This window comes from Sphaerodactylus townsendi, linkage group LG13 (genome assembly GCF_021028975.2).
Source record: "Sphaerodactylus townsendi isolate TG3544 linkage group LG13, MPM_Stown_v2.3, whole genome shotgun sequence".
In the NCBI taxonomy this organism is placed as follows: Eukaryota; Metazoa; Chordata; class Lepidosauria; order Squamata; family Sphaerodactylidae; genus Sphaerodactylus; species Sphaerodactylus townsendi.
In genome coordinates, this window is record NC_059437.1 from 11,316,088 (window position 1) to 11,332,070 (window position 15,983).

Sequence of the window (15,983 nt, forward strand, 5' to 3'; positions counted from 1 at the left end):
AGGGGTCTGCAACCTGTGGCTCTCCAGATGCTCGTGGACTACAAATCCCATCAGCCCCTGCCAGCATGGCCAATTGGGAATTGTAGTCCATGAGCATCTGATGGGAATTGTAGTCCATGAGCATCTGATGGGAATTGTAGTCCATGAACATCTGAAGAACCACAGGTTGCAGACCCCTGGTTTAGGAGAAGGTTGGATATAGATGGTGGTGTGGTTGAAGCAGTAGACTATGATCTGAGGAGCCCGAGTCCAGATTCCCACTCTTCTTAATTCTCAACCTAACTGACCTTCACTATATTGCTATGAGGAGAGCATGGGGAATGGAGAACCATGCAATCTAAGACTTCCTTGTGAGAAAGAATGGTACTGAACAGATGAATGTTCCACACCTCTGGATTTATGTTTGAGGTCATTTCTGTATAAAATCAAACCATGCGTTAAACAATGACTAAAAGCCATGGGACACAGCATAAAAACACTGTAAAAACATTCAAGTAACAATCAAGTGGCACTTCTGCCACAGAATATTAAACTTTTCCATGACCCATAAATCAGTTGCAAGCATAGTTCAAGAGGTCTGATGGCTGAAACCAACACACCAGCCAAAGATTTACAGGTGAACTGGGGGACTGACTCAAAATATCAAAAACTGCTGTCTGTCTGGGCCAATCTGTATATGCAAGTATACTTGGATGTTTTCGTCATCAAGTGATGAACTTTGTTTGTAAACCAGTCCTTAAATCCAATTGCCCTCATCAATAGTGAAGCTGGAAAAGCAATGTTAAGTGAACACATTTGTTGCAAACAAAGCTGACTTAGGAAAATTCTAAGGTTTTCTGTCAGACCTAGCATGGAATTGCATTTGCCCCACAGAGGAGATAAAGACACTGTGCAGAAGCACACTGCGGAAGCAAGGTGCACACACGCAAACACACAATCCCCCATTAGTTGTTTGTGTGTAGTGCTTTATGTGTCTTTGGTTAATTGATAAACATCTGGCAAGGGCAGTTGGCTAAGGAGGTTGTGTTGTGAAGCCTCAGAAAGAAAAAAAAATTACTTGGCGATTACATAGGGATTTATTTTTAAGTTGTCAAGTGAATAGTGACTCTTGTGCTAAGTGGCTGTATAAAATTGAAATATGCATCGCTTTCTTGTGTGGATGGCACAGTCAATCAAACTAGATGGCTTTAGAAGGTAAACCCATCAGTGATTCCGTGTCAGCAGATTCATCTGGGCCCAGAAAAAAGGGAGGTCCCTATTCCTTGAACGTGTGGCTGCTGAGACTGTCCTGTTTCGAACTACAGCAGAGAGGCGACAATATTTTCCCCTTGCTAATGTTGTTGACATCAGAATGGAGGAAGAATAAACCCTGGTACTTCTGCTATGGAGCAACAGTGGCATAGGAGGTTAAGAGCTCGTGTATCTGATCTGGAGGAACTGGGTTTGATTCTCCGCTCTGCCGCCTGAGCTGTGGAGGCTTATCTGGGGAATTCAGATTAGCCTGTACACTCCCACACATGCCAGCTGGGTGACCTTGGGCTAGTCACAGCTTCTCGGAGCTCTCTCAGCCCCACCTACCTCACAGGGTGTTTGTTGTGAGGGGGGAAGGGCAAGGAGATTGCAAGCCCCTTTGAGTCTCCTGCAGCAGAGAAAGGGGGGATATAAATCCAAACTCTTCTTCCTCTTCTTCTTCTTCTGTCACACCTGCCCAGCAACTGGAATTAATCACCACCACCACCTCCTCCTCCTCCTCCTCCTCCTCCTCCTTCTCCTCCTCCTCCTCCTCCTCCTTCTACTTCTTCTTCTTCTTCTTCTTCTTCTTCTTCTTCTTCTTCTTCTTCTTCTTCTTCTTCTTCTTCTTCTTCTTCTTCTTCTTCTTCTTCTGTCTTGGCAATAAACCCTGGTGCACTTTGTGTTGGGGTGGTATGGCAGATGAGACTCCCGTTCAGAAACTGTAAATGTGCAGTTGTGCACATGATTGTGTAGAAGTGATGGTCCTGCCTGTGCAGCCAACTGAGTGTGAAATTATGCACCCGGATGTACAAAAATAATGATCCCAATTGTGTCCAAAGCAGGATTTGTTTAAAAATGAATTACAAGAAGAGTAATAGCCACGCTTGACTTATGAACAAGGCAGTCCTGTATTTCTAGTCAAACACAAACACATTCAAGCATTTGGCAGGCAGCCGGGGATCATTGTCTCTGATGCTGTTCAGAGATATTCATAGTTCTGTGTTTGGTTTCAAGGTGGACGCTTGAAGGGCACGTTCTGTGGGAGTTAACAGACAGTAGGCAGGAAGCTGTAAATAATAGTGAAATACAGCACTGTGCTCTGCTCCCCCCAGGCCTGAGCGGCGGAGCTGTCTTCAGAGGAGAACACCTTGGAGACTTGTGGTGTCTTTGTCATGTTTTTTTAAAAATGTATCACTTGAGACAAAATGACAGCATGGGAAGTTAGCACACGGGCAGTGGCACAACTGTATGGCAAAGACAACCTGGTCCTCTTAAGTCACAGAGTGGCCGTGATTTAACTTGGCCACCATTGCCGGCCAAGGAGGGCATGGCGAAGAGCACTTGCTGCACCTGCTCTTAGTAGGGCAGGGCAGGTGGTGGCCATGCCTGTTGTGGGCAGGCATGGGGTTATGATATCATGGCGCCACGCACAGAGGTGGGATCCAGCAGGTTCTCACCAGTTCCCGAGAGTGGGTTACTAATTATTTGCGTGTGCCGAAAGGGGGTTACTAATTGGGTCTGCTTTTCCGTTAGAAATTCCATTAGGTCCAAAAATCATAAAGTCCTGTTGTTTCCTATGTGTGGCTGGTTAGCGAAGGTAGAAAACGGGATAATTCTCCCTGTTGGGCTGTTTTAAAAACATGTTTTAGAAATATGGTAAAGTTCCTTGTTTAAGGAAAGTATCCTTCTTTTGATTTCTAGAAACAAAATTAAGTATTTGAAAGTATTAAGTATTTGACAGGCAGTCAATTAGAGGAGAAGTAGTTGTTTCTGTTGGCAGTAGACGATAGGACTTGCCATAATGAGTTTAAATTATGGACAGAAAGATACCAGCTGGAAATTAGGAACTTTTTTTTACAGTAAGAGTTATTTACAGTAACAGAGAAATTATTAATGCCCCGCCCCCGGAATGCCCCGCCCCGCCCCCATTGTGCCCCACCCAGTCCCATTGGTGCTACGCCACTGTTTGAATCCCACCACCATGGGAACCTGTTACTAAAATTTTTGGATCCCACCACTGGCCACACAGCATCGTGGTGTCATCAGGAGGGGCTTGGGCCAGGAGCCTTTATAAGGATTTGCATGACCCCCCCTCCCTGCCCTCCATTTGCAGCGTGGTCGTCACAGAGTTTCCCACCCACGTCTCCCTTCATTTACAGTGTTAATGCATGTGTCCTATGTCATAGCCAAGCTGGCAGGTGGCGCATGGAACTGATCTGATGGTGAGGGGGAGTCGGAGAGCTACCTCTCTTTGGTGGAACCTCCTTAAGAGGTTTGGGGTGGAGCAGGCCACGAGTCAGGACACCCAGGTGGGGGTTACTTTGGCTTGCGTCCCTTAGCAGTAAAACGGATCTACAGCAAGCAGCTTTCCACCCAGCTGAGTTCCACATCCCACAGAACGTGCCCTTCAAGTATCCACCTTGAAACCAAACACAGAACTATGAATATCTCTGAACAGCATTAAAAAATCTCAGTAGTGAGGGTTAGTGAGTAGAAGACCGCCTTGCGTCAGTAGGGTTTACACAGTGGGGGCGGGGGTGATTAGAGGTTTGTTCTTTTTAAATTCCAGGTTGGTTCTGTGTTGTTTAAGGGCACTATCTACTATAACATGTGCATATTTTCATAGGTGAATCTTTTCCATACCAAAATGGGCTTCTAGATATTCTTGGGGTCAGAAATTTCTCCTCCCACCAAATATTTGTCTCAGTTGGGAAAAACACAAACTCTACCCAAACCAAGAGATCGTCAATATCGATTCAAATAAAATTTCAATATCACAGATCAATGTGCCATGTGTAACATACATATAAATAAATAGGGCCCGTTTTGACGCTTTTCATCAGCCAATCTAATGGGCAGATTTCAAAAAATCCCACAGCATAGGAGATTATGTGTTTGTAACTCAGGGGAAGTGGACTCTGTATTACATATTCTATTGCATTGTGTACTCCATAAAAGGGAAAGGGAGGCTTTAATTCATCCTTTGTTCATTCAGTACAGAAATTTAACTATAGCTAATTCCGATTCAGTTCTTGTGAGAATGTTACTTGAAGACCGAGTTTCTTTTATATCTCAGCAGGTAGCTAAATTCTGTATGCTGGCACATAATAAGCAAGAATCATGTTAGGACCAAGAGCCAGACTACATGATGTTGACCGCAATAATGCTATAAGCTGATGATATTTTTTGTGTGTAGACTTATACCATGGATTTCTGTACAAATTCGATTTTTCTCTTTTGTTTATTGTTCTTTCTTCTTGTTGTTCTTCTTTTCTCTTTTTTGCTGGCCTAATGGCCGTAATAAAACTGACTGACTGACATATAAATAAATAAATAAATAAATAAATAAATAAATAAATAAATAAATAAATAAATAAATAAAACAATGTGACTGTTTGTTGTTTGATATCTCTTTAAGGTTCACAGGAACTTATATACAATTTAATTGTCCTTTCTCTCACAAGCTGGTAATCTTATTTCTAATCAGAAAAGTGGAGATCTGTGATACTGAAATTTTCATTCAACAGAGATTGATAATGAATACATGGTCTCTTGAGTACAGTTTGTGAGTGACTTGTTCTGTCCCACCCCCTGTTTACAGATCAGGTGGAGAAAAGTCAGATATTCATGCTGAACCCCTCATTCTATTCTTTTGCTGTGGCGAACAGCTGGAGACCCCATTTTGTTTGGGAGAAATTGCTAAGATGCCCCTCCTTCCAGTTATGACCCAGATCTAAATCCCCCCCCCACCTACTCCATAGCATAATAAAATCTGAACATTCAAAGATCCATCCTCCCATGTAATGTTTCATTTGGCCCTGAAAACCATAATGTAGCCTTCCCCCCCCCCCCCCAAGCCAGTTAAAATCTATAATACTAAATCGTTATTGATAAGCAATGTTTTAACATTCATAATCTGGCGCTCGTGTGAAGGTGATTGCAGTGATTTCTCTTTTCCCTTCCTTCCTGCAGTGTAAAACTCTTTCTGGAATCTGTGACCACATCATCTCTCTCTCATCCGACTCTCTGGTCTCGCAATCAGCTCACCTCGAAGTTGTTCATCTTACCAGCATCATGCCGAGCGAAGGTTTGGTAAGTCAGAGCACACCAAGGACAGACAGACAGAACATGCAATACTGAACCCAAATTCCCCCCCAAGTTCGCCCCTATATTCACAGGCTGTGAAGCTAAGGGAATTTTTAGTGATCTGGCAGCTTGCAAATAGGGGCTCCATTTAGGGTCATGTGTGGGTGCAAAATCTAGTTAGGTATTGGCCAACCTATTACGTTTTTTTAATCCCACCCTCCCTCTCGAGAAGATTAAACCTCCCCTTTTTTACCTTCATAAAAACCCTTTAAGGTAGGTGAGACTAAGAGGGAGTGATCGGTCCACAGTCACCCAATATGCTTCTTGGTTGAGGACTGAGCTACGGAACATTCGCTGTCCAGCTTCATGGGAAGGTGCCGTTGTTCTGCTCTGCTGGGACAGACACATTGCACGGCTTTTATGGAAGAATGCAGGGTGTGGCATGGGATCTGAAGAGCTGACTCAGAGGACATTTCGGAAGGTTCAGAACCTACAAGACAGAGGATGCTGGGGCAAAATCAGTGGTGGGATCCAAAAATTTCAGTCACAGGTTCCCATGTTGGTGGGATTCAAACTGTGGCGTAGTGCCAATGGGGCTGAGCGGGGTGTGGGGGCATGGCCAGGCATTCCGGGGGCAGGGCATTCCTGGGTGGGGCTGTGGCAAGGATGCAGCCACTGCGCTGGTCCTTGGGCAGGAAATGAATGCATGCAGGCGCAGGCTGCCACGCACGCCGGTGCCCCTCCTGCTTCAAGTTCTGTGCGCTACTGCTGAGAGGAGGGGTGTAACTAAGGCAAAAATCACGTGGCAAAATCAACAATTAGTAACCCCCTCTTGGCACACACAAATAATTAGTAACCTACTCTCGGGAACCTGTGAGAACCTGCTGGATCCCACCTCTGGGCAAATGCCTGTGAAAGGAAGGGCAGAGTGAACGATGGAGTGGGGTATGTGTACCTGGCAGAAGAGCACAGTGAAGAGTGAGTCTGGGAACCCAAAGAGCATGCGGATGCCGCCTTCCTGGCACCCGTTGCTTTCAAGAGTTGTCCGAGATGGAAAATTCAGTGAGTTGTGCCTTCTAGTATTATTACACAATTGTGATTTAGCGATCCTTAGTGACAGTGAGAGCCAAGAGGCAAATATGCCAGGATGCTGGAGTTCCTTCATCATTTTTTAGTGTAACCCGCCAAATCGTCAGCAGCAGGCTTCTCATTTCTGTTGTTCTATCTCACGGCAACACCAGCATTCATTAGTGTTTCCAAGTAAGAATGTGGACAGTTTTGACCCTGCCTTGTTCCAAAGTTCGTTCTCTCTCTCTCTCTCTCTCTCTCTCTCTCTCTCTCTCTCTCTCTCTCACACACACACACACACACACACACACACTTGTTAATCCCATTTATTTCATTGCACTTTAGACTGGAATAGCTCCTTATTGGATTGAGGGGTCTGCAACCTGCAGCTCTCCAGATGTTCATGGACTACAATTGCCATTAGCCCCTGCCAGCATGGCCAATTGTAGTCCATGAACATCTGAAGAGCCACAGGTTGCAGATCCCTGACTGAGCAATCAGTCATTGATGCAGTCTTGAAATACACTCCCTTGCATCCCTCCCCTTTTTTTTGCCATCAAGTCACACCTGACTTATGGCGACTCCTGGTGGGGTTTTCAAATCGAAAGACATTCAGAGGTGGTTTGCTATTGCTTGCCTTTGTGTCGTGCCCCTGGTATTCCTCGGAGGTCTCCCATAAAACATTTGCCAGAGTCAAGGCCAAGAGAGAGTGATTGGCCTAGACTCAGGGGTGGCCAACCTATATTGCTCCAGATGTTCATGGACTACAATTCCCATCAGCCCCTGTCAGCATGGCCAATTGGGACTTGTAGTCCATGAACATCTGGAGTGCCATAGGTTGGCCACGCCTGGCCTAGGGTCTGCTCATTCCTAATTTTGCTATAGCATGCCTCTAGCTACTGTGGCCTTGGACCTTCCCCTGCCCTTACTTGCACCATCCTTTTGCTTCTCTGCTGCATTCTCTGGATGCTCGCCTCTGCTGCTGGAGACCGATCCTGCAAATGCCGAGATGATGAGCGCCAGACACACAGTGGTCTTGTTTGACCCTCCTCCTGTTTCCAGCAAATGCTGGCAAGCACTACTGCAAGCAAATCCTTTGAGATATGAAATTTCCCTGGTGGCCAGTGAAGTCGTCTCTTCTTCCAAACGATATGCTCTGCTGGCTTCAGCCAGCATTCTGTCAATACGGGGCGGGGGACTTGACATTCCCGTACAAACTCCCATTTACATGATTGGAATGTGTATGAGAGCTGTGTTTGCTGTTTGGAGCCAATAGATTACAAAACGATGGATTGCACGGAGTCATTGGAGGAAAGTAAGTGCAACCTACGGTTACCAGGTCCCCCCCCCCCCCGGTCTTGGCCACCGATGGGAGATTGGGAGGGTAACATTGCCAGATCCAAGTTGGGAAGCCAAAGAGTCCACCCTCCAAAGCATCCATTTTCTTCAGGGGAGCTGATCTCTGTAGTTCAAAGATGAGCTGTATTTCCAGGGGATTCCCAGGTCCCCCCTGGAGGCTAGCATCCCTAATGCAACCACAAATTGCTTCAGGAAAAAGACTATAGAATTCTCTCTCCCACCCCAATGCATAAGCATTAAGCAGAATAATTCTGTCTTCCTTTTCCTGTGCAGTCTCTTCTGCTTTAACCTCAAATTGCTGTTTAAATTTTGCTTCTTTTATGGAAAAGGAACCATTTTTTGTTTTTTGCACTACTCCATTGCACATTTTCCAGCATTTGTGCATTGATCAGCCCTGCATCTGTACAGTTCTGAAATATTATAGATGCCATATACAGCATGTAAAAACTGTGCACTGTATGCACACAAGAAGAGGAAACCCAAGACTCTCAACAAATGTGTAAACTAATACGAAAAAACATGGCGGGGATCATTTGCTTATCTCTAAAAGATGCTTTCTACCGATACAGACCACTGGGCAGTCTTGTCTGCTTTGACTAGTAGCAGCCGCTGTCCAGGGTCCTGAGTCAAGGACTCTTATATCAGCTGATCCTTTCAGCTGGAGATGTCCGGGACGGAACCCAGGACCATCGACATGCATCGACATGCAAAGCACATGTATCCACTTGCATGTGATGTACCACACAGCCACAACCTCTGTGTTTGATTCAAGATCCTTGACTATACTTTAAGATCCTTCCAGCAAGGAGGAGACATTTCACCTTGTTTGGGTCAAATCCCCCTCCCTCCTCTTAGGAATTTATTTGGGTTTTCTGCACATTCTCAAGTGTTTGAGAGAAGATCCAATTGTATTGCAAGCCCTTCCAGTTTCATATTCAGCCCCAGTATACGTCATCCAGTAGGCAAACACAATCCATATAATGCCATCTATTATTATAGGAATTGTGGATTTTACTCTGGGACCTCTGCAACTAGTTCTTTTTCTTTTCTTTTTCTCCCATCAAGTGCCCACTAACTTATGGTGACCCCATAAGGTTTTCAAGGCAAGAGGGGTTCAGAAGTGGTTTGCCACTACCAGCCACCAGATCATGCCCCTGGTATTTCTTGGAGGTCTCCCATTCAGATACTTCCCAGGGTCAAGGCTGGGAGAGTGTGACTGGGTCAGCAAGAACAGAGACCGAGACAGCAAGTTCCTATAGCAGAGTGGGGATTCAAATCTGGCATTCCCAGATCCTAGGCCCCTTCCGCACATGCAGAATAATGCACTTTCAACTCACTTCCAATGCACTTTGCAGCTGTTCAGAATAGCAAAATCCACTTTCAAACCATTCTGAAAGTGGATTGGAAGTGCATTATTCTGCATGTGCTAAACCTTTCTTTCAGTTATCTCTTTCCAATATGCAAAGTACTAGCTTTTTGCAGGAAATTTTTTGGGGTATAAGAAAGCTGTCGCTGGCTGAGAAATTCAATTTTTATCAGCTTTGGGTAGGGCTGGATATAAATTCAATAAAATAAAATAAAATAAAATAAATAGCTGTGCTATCAGAGAGTTGGTCTCTTGGGTTTTGTTGTGGATCAGTCTGAGACTTGGCCAAAAAAAACTCCCGTTTCATTTTTCTGTCAAGTCTGATCTGTCTGTTTAGCAGCGCGACACATCAAAATGGACCCAAGCATGCCGAAGAGGTGCGAAGAAATGAGTCCATTTGAAAATCTGTATTTGAATATGTATTTTTGCTTTGCTCTTTGATATGACATTCTGAATGATGGAGTAAAAAGCGTATGCAAATATGTAGTCGATGACTATTGCCAGGAAGAGTGTATGAATGTAGCATTTGCTCAGTTAAACACATATGAAATGTCACATCAAATATCAAAGTAAAATATATATTCAAAAACAGGTTTTCAGAAGGCAGCAGTAAGAAATACTCCAGGGAGGCCTTCTTGCGGATGATGAGAGCTAAGATGGTGGGGCAGGCAGGGCCCTGGGAATTCCTGCTTCCCTTGTGCCTTGCCAGAAGATGCAGGCAAAGGCACCAAACTTCTCTAAGCCTAGCTAGGTTTTTCTGTGCTTTCTAGTTCCAAAAATGTTAAGCAGGACACAGGCAGTGATGGACCTTTTGCTCTTCCGCACTGCCTAAACTGGGATATCACCTCCAGGGAGCAGCAGTGGCGTAGGAGGTTAAGAGCTCGTGTATCTAATCTGGAGGAACCGGGTTTGATTCCCAGCTCTGCCGCCTGAGCTGTGGAGGCTTATCTGGGGAATTCAGATTAGCCTGTGCACTCCCACACACGCCGGCTGGGTGACCTTGGGCTAGTCACAGTTCTTCTGAGCTCTCTCAGCCCCACCCACCTCACGGGGTGTTTGTTGTGAGGGGGGAAGGGCAAGGAGATTGTAAGCCCCTTTGAGTCTCCTGCAGGAGAGAAAGGGGGGATATAAATCCAAACCCTTCTCCTTCTCCTCCTCCTCCTCCTCCTCCTCCTCCTCCTCCTCCTCCTCCTCCTCTTCTTCTTCTTCTCCTTCTTCTTCTTCTCCTTCTTCTTCTTCTTCTCCTTCTTCTTCTCCTTCTCCTTCTTCTTCTTCTTCTTCTTCTTCTTCTTCTTCTTCTTCTTCTTCTTCTTCTTCTTCTTCTTCTTCTTCTTCTTCTCCTTCTTCTTCTTCTCCTTCTTCTTCTTCTTCTTCTTCTTCTTCTTCTTCTTCTTCTTCTTCTTCTTCTTCTTCTTCTTCTTCTTCTTCTTCTTCTTCTTCTTCTCCTCCTCCTCCTCCTCCTCTTCTTCTTCTTCTCCTCTTCTTCTTCTTCTTCTTCTTCTTCTTCTTCTTCTTCTTCTTCTTCTCCTCTTCTTCTTCTTCTTCTTCTTCTTCTTCTTCTTCTTCTTCTTCTTCTTCTTCTTCTTCTTCTTCTTCGTCTTGGCCTGCTGCAAACCTTCCTTAAATAGGCTACCCTTCGAAGCCCTTCCTTTGGCTTGCTCCTCTCCTCTCCCCTTCACGCAGCTCGAAGAAGAAGAGTTTGGATTCATACACCACCAGAAGCGGAGCTGCAATGGGGACATCTGGGGCGGCACACCCCGGGTGCCCCCATTGCAGTCACGTGTTGGGGTGGGGCCAGGGGCATGTTGGGGGATGGTGTGTTTTGGGGGCGTTTCGGGGCATGGCGGGGGCGGAAGGGGGCACACAGGCAATTCAGGTCCCTGGAGCAGTTTCCCCTCCCTTTGTCACTGTACCCCCACCTTTCTCTCCTCTAAAGAGACTCAAGGTGGCTTACAAGTTCCTTTCTCTTCCTCTCCCCACAACTGGCACCTTCGGGAATAGGTGGGGCTGAGAGAGTTCTGAATGAACTGTGACTAGCCCAAGATCACCCAGCAGGAATGCAGGAGTGCAACACATCTGGCTCACCAGATAAGCCTCTGCCACTCAGGTGGGGAGTGGGGAACCAAACCCAGTTCTTCAGAATAGAATCCACCTGCTCTGAACCACTACACCACACTGGCTCTCTAGCAGTGTCCGGAAGCCCTGTCTTGGCTGCAACTGTCTTCCAGTTCGCTCCCGTGTGGCTTGATGATGTGGCCGGCTCCAACGGGCTGCTAAACTCTATTTCTGAACCCTGCCCTGTCATCCTGCACATGCCTTGTTCTGGATGCTACAGCTGACGGTTGCATATGGCTTGGTTCAGTCAGGGCAAGGGGCCCCTGCCAACCTGGGTCGGGTGTAGTCACTGGACATTTACAAAGTAATATTTATTCCGTATGCCTGTGGAATGATTCAAAACCCTTGCTTTGTTAGCGGACGGACATGTTTCACTGACCTTATGATCAAGGGACCGGCTCACTTTGAGCAGCAGCGATATTAAAATCCTTTGCATGAGTGATTGGACTCAGCAGCTTTCCAGACGTTGATTAGGCCATCCCAGGGGCTGTACTGTTCTTCAACCCTCCCTTCCTGCCCCCCAGCATTAAAGCTTGGTGGGCTGGCTCGCAGCTTCTTGGAGTTGTTTATGTTAATATTTTTTACCCTGCTTTTATCTCACACTGGGGGTTTCAAAGAGGCTTACTTAGTAAAATGTGTGTGTGTGTGTGTGTGTGCGTGCGTGTGTTTGTGCAAGCACACATGCACACAAAATACAATTTAAATAAAGACAGACCTTACGTTCTTGAAGCAAGTGATGAGTTACAAGGAGCAGCAGTGGCGTAGGAGGTTAAGAGCTCGTGTATCTAATCTGGAGGAGCCGGGTTTGATCCCCAGCTCTGCCGCCTGAGCTGTGGAGGCTTCTCTGGGGAATTCAGATTAGCCTGTGCACTCCCCCACACGCCAGCTGGGGGACCCTAAGGTCACAGCTTCGGAGCCTTCGCCCTACCACCCACCTCACAGGGTGTTTGTTGTGAGGGGGGAAGGGCAAGGAGATTGTCAGCCCCTTTGAGTCTCCTGCAGGAGAGAAAGGGGGGATATAAATCCAAACTCCTCCTCCTCCTGCCAGCATTGGATTAGTGCTGGTTCTGGGCCTCCAGCTAAAAGCCAAGGAGTAACAGCTCTTTGGCACTTGTCCTTCACGTTATGCCTCTGGCAAGGCCAAATTTCAAATATTTGCGAAAAGGGGGATGGCAGATGCCCAGCTACAGGTCTTGCTAAGTTGCTGTGGACCAGGGGTCTGCAACCTGCGGCTCTCCAGATGTTCATGGACCACAAATCCCATCAGCCCTTGCCAGCATGGCCAATTGCAGACCTGCAGACCCCTGCTGCAGATGTTCCCAATTCCCTCCTCCATAACTGCCGGGGCATTCGTTTAACTGGACAACAAAAGAGACTCTAACTGCTTGAAAAATAGGCTTACTCTAATGAAGCACATCATGAGCTAGTGTGCGATCTGGTTTTCCATTGCGGGTTGACGTGGAACTTCTCGGGAAATGATGTTTAAGGCATTGTGTGTGGGAGCATCGCAAATCGAACAGATTCACGCTAGTCTAGATCATTATGGGTCTGAGCTCATCCGCTACAAAGAGCTTACTGTTCATTCACTAGCAAAGGAAACCTAGTGGGACTGTTTTTCTAGGAAGGATAAAACCTACCTTTTCAGTGGAATCCTAACAAGAATTACTATACTCTAATCCCGTTCATTTCAGAGGGCTTAGGCTGGAGTAACTCTCCTTAGAACTGCACTGTTAAACTGGTTGGGCGCTGAGTGGCTCCCCTCAGGGGCGGAGTGAGGGGGAACTGTGCCCGGGGCATGCGTGCGCCCTGACCCCTGCCACGCCCCTGTCCACCCCACCCTGGAATGCCCCTGCCACACCCTTGCCACACCCCCACAAGGGCGCACACCCTGTGCATTGCGCACCTCCTGTCTCCTTGGCGCTACGCCACTGGCTTCCCCTCACTGGCAATGGGGGACAGTGAGATCTGTGTAGTGTTGCAGGGCACGCTTGTACCCACGGCTTGGAATACACAAACCATCCTTGCTCACCCATCATGCTTGTCATAAAGGTGGGGACATTTAGCTTGCAATAATAACCATTCCCATTCCCCGGGTGCAATAACCAGTGATAGCCTGCAGCACTTTCCCTCTTCCTTCATTATAACTGCTGGGAGCAAAGCGGAATCCTGTTCGAGCAATTTGTACAGCTCAGCCTGCCTGTCTGATTAAACCGAATGCGGAGCGGTCCCCAAAGCGATGTCATCATGACACAGGCTGTCTTGCAGAAACAATATGTTTTCCTTTAGTGTCAGTAGCATCTTACGATGAAGGATAAACTGGTCCTTTGAGGGTCTTGCTAACCGTGAGCACGACCGAAATTTAAATGAGAGGGGAATATGCACGGCATTCGCGGTTAGGGGCGAGAAGCCCAAACTAGCCACGTGCTGAGGAACAGGGCATTTTGCCCCAAATGTTTACCCTGCTGTAATGAAGGGCCGCCTTCCAGAAAGTTCTCTCGAACAAGACGCTGTGCAATTGATGGGAACAGGATGAAGAATTTCATTCATGTTCAGTGTGGGTTAGAATGTAATAGCATTAGCAGAGCCCTGCTGGATCAGACCAGTGGTCCATTGAGTCCAGCTTCCTGTCCACAGGTGTAGGGCTCAGCAAAGATTACTGCCCTTCCCCAATAAGAAAATACAGTGGAACCTCCGTTTTCATTGCCTTCGGTTTTCATCGGTTTCGGTTTTCATCTATTTTTTTCAGTGAAAAATTTGTCTCGGTTTTCATCGATTTGCCTCAGTTTTCATCGATTTGCAGTAAGGTGCAGGGGTTTGTGGAGAAAAATCACCTGGTCAAACCTGTTGTAGGCTGTGTCTGCAACTTGTTTGATGACAGTGTCTTGCCCCATTTCAGACAAATCTTAAAGAGGCGTCAGAAACAGACCTCTTTGGACAGCTTTCTGGTGCGACATTGGTCCACTGGCTCTGAAGCTGGTCCCAGTGTTATTGTTTGTTACTGTTTTCAGCATTAAACACTATGTTTATTCACCCAAAAATGTGTTTTTGGTATGTTTATTGGAGTGCCTAGAATGGATTAATTGGATTTACATTGATTCCTATGGAAAAGTTTGCCTCGATTTTCATCGGTTTCGGTTTTCATCGATTCTTTTTGGATGGATTACCAACGAAAACTGAGGTTCCGCTGTAGCTTGGGTGTTTTGGAGCTTCTGGGCTGTATGGCCGTGTTCCAGTAGCATTTTCTCCTGACGTTTCACCTGCATCTGAACCAAACCAACAATTGGGCCACACAGTATATATAAAACCTACACACACTGATAGATATCTACATAAAAACTCCCATCGTCACCCAGAACAAAAAAGGAGCGCAATAGATCGTGCAAAAAGAATCTGTGAACCCCACCTCCTTCAAGAGATGAACTGAATCACCTAAATTGGACTCTACAGGCTAATGGTTACTCTACTACAGACATCAGAAGAGCTGCAAGACCAAGAACAAACCACAGGAATGAAAATAAACAGCCCCCCAGAGGGAAGGTGTTCTTACCATACATCAAGGGAATTATTGATCGAATAGGGAAACTGATGAAGAAACATAACCTCCAAACAATCTTCAGTCCCATCAAGGAAATTCAACAAACGTTATCCTCTAAGCTCTGCAGGAGTCTACCATGTACCATGCAGCTGTGGACAAGTCTACATAGGGACCACGGAACGCAGCACCCAGACACGAATCCAAGAACATGAAAGGCATTGCAGACTAATTCAGCCGAAAAAATCAGCAGTAGCTGGACAGAGAATGTTATTTGAAAACACAGAAGTTCTGGACCACTTTGAAAACCACTACATCAGACTACACAGAGAAGCCATTGAAATCCACAAGCACATGGACAATTTCAACAGAAAGGAAGAAACCATGCAAATGAACAAAATTTGGCTACCAGTATTTAAAAATACTAGAATCAAGACAATGGTTAGTGAACACCATCCAGACACAGGAAGGATGTCTCCAGGCAGGAAGCAATCAAATGGATTAAAATGCCAGGCAACTACTATGCAGATGCCCTCACTACTTGATGATGCAACTTCATTGTTACTTACATATGCTAAAATGGGTGGATTCCACTCAACACATGCAAATCACACTTGCTGATAGCACCCTTTACACTTGTTAACCAATGCAAATGGTTCTTTCTCTCACCCTGGACATTCCACAGGTATATATACTCCACTTGCTTTACTACCGTCAGATCCCCTGAAGATGCCAGCCACAAATGCAGGCGAAACGTCAGAAAATGCTACTGGAACACGGCCATGCAGCCATGAAACGCCACAAGACCCCAGGGATTCCGGCCATGAAAGCCTTTGACAATACAGAAAATAGCTTGCTTACTTCAAAGTCCAACCGGGAGGTTTGAGTTCTTTGCCCTTGTAATCATCTCACTGGGAATGTGACAGGGTCGAGAACTTTCTCTCCAACCATCCACAAGATCGCAACTGTGGTCTTGGGTTCTTTGGAGAGCCATATTGACCTGGGTTTGTTGTACCGGAACACTTCTCTTGCAGCACGCTAGACATGGGGCAAGCAGGAAGGTCCTTATAGGAGGCTACCATCACATCTGCCAAATCGCCTTATAGGTATAGAACAGTGGTGGCGAACCTTTGGTACTCCAGATGTTATGGACTACAATTCCCATCAGCCCCTGCCAGCATGGCCAATTGGCCATGCTGGAAGGGGCTGGTGGGAATTGTAGTC

At 46.2% G+C, this 15,983-nt stretch overlaps 1 protein-coding gene across 1 annotated transcript in view; it reads left to right on the top strand.

Moving 5' to 3' along the window:
• The window catches only part of LOC125442954 (connector enhancer of kinase suppressor of ras 2-like), a 358,128-nt gene that overhangs the window by 85,977 nt on the left and 256,168 nt on the right, over nucleotides 1–15,983 (top strand). The window contains exon 6 of the mRNA XM_048514758.1: nucleotides 5,206–5,325. Within this exon, the coding sequence (XP_048370715.1) occupies nucleotides 5,206–5,325 (120 nt within the window). The remainder of the gene's footprint in view (nucleotides 1–5,205; nucleotides 5,326–15,983) is intronic.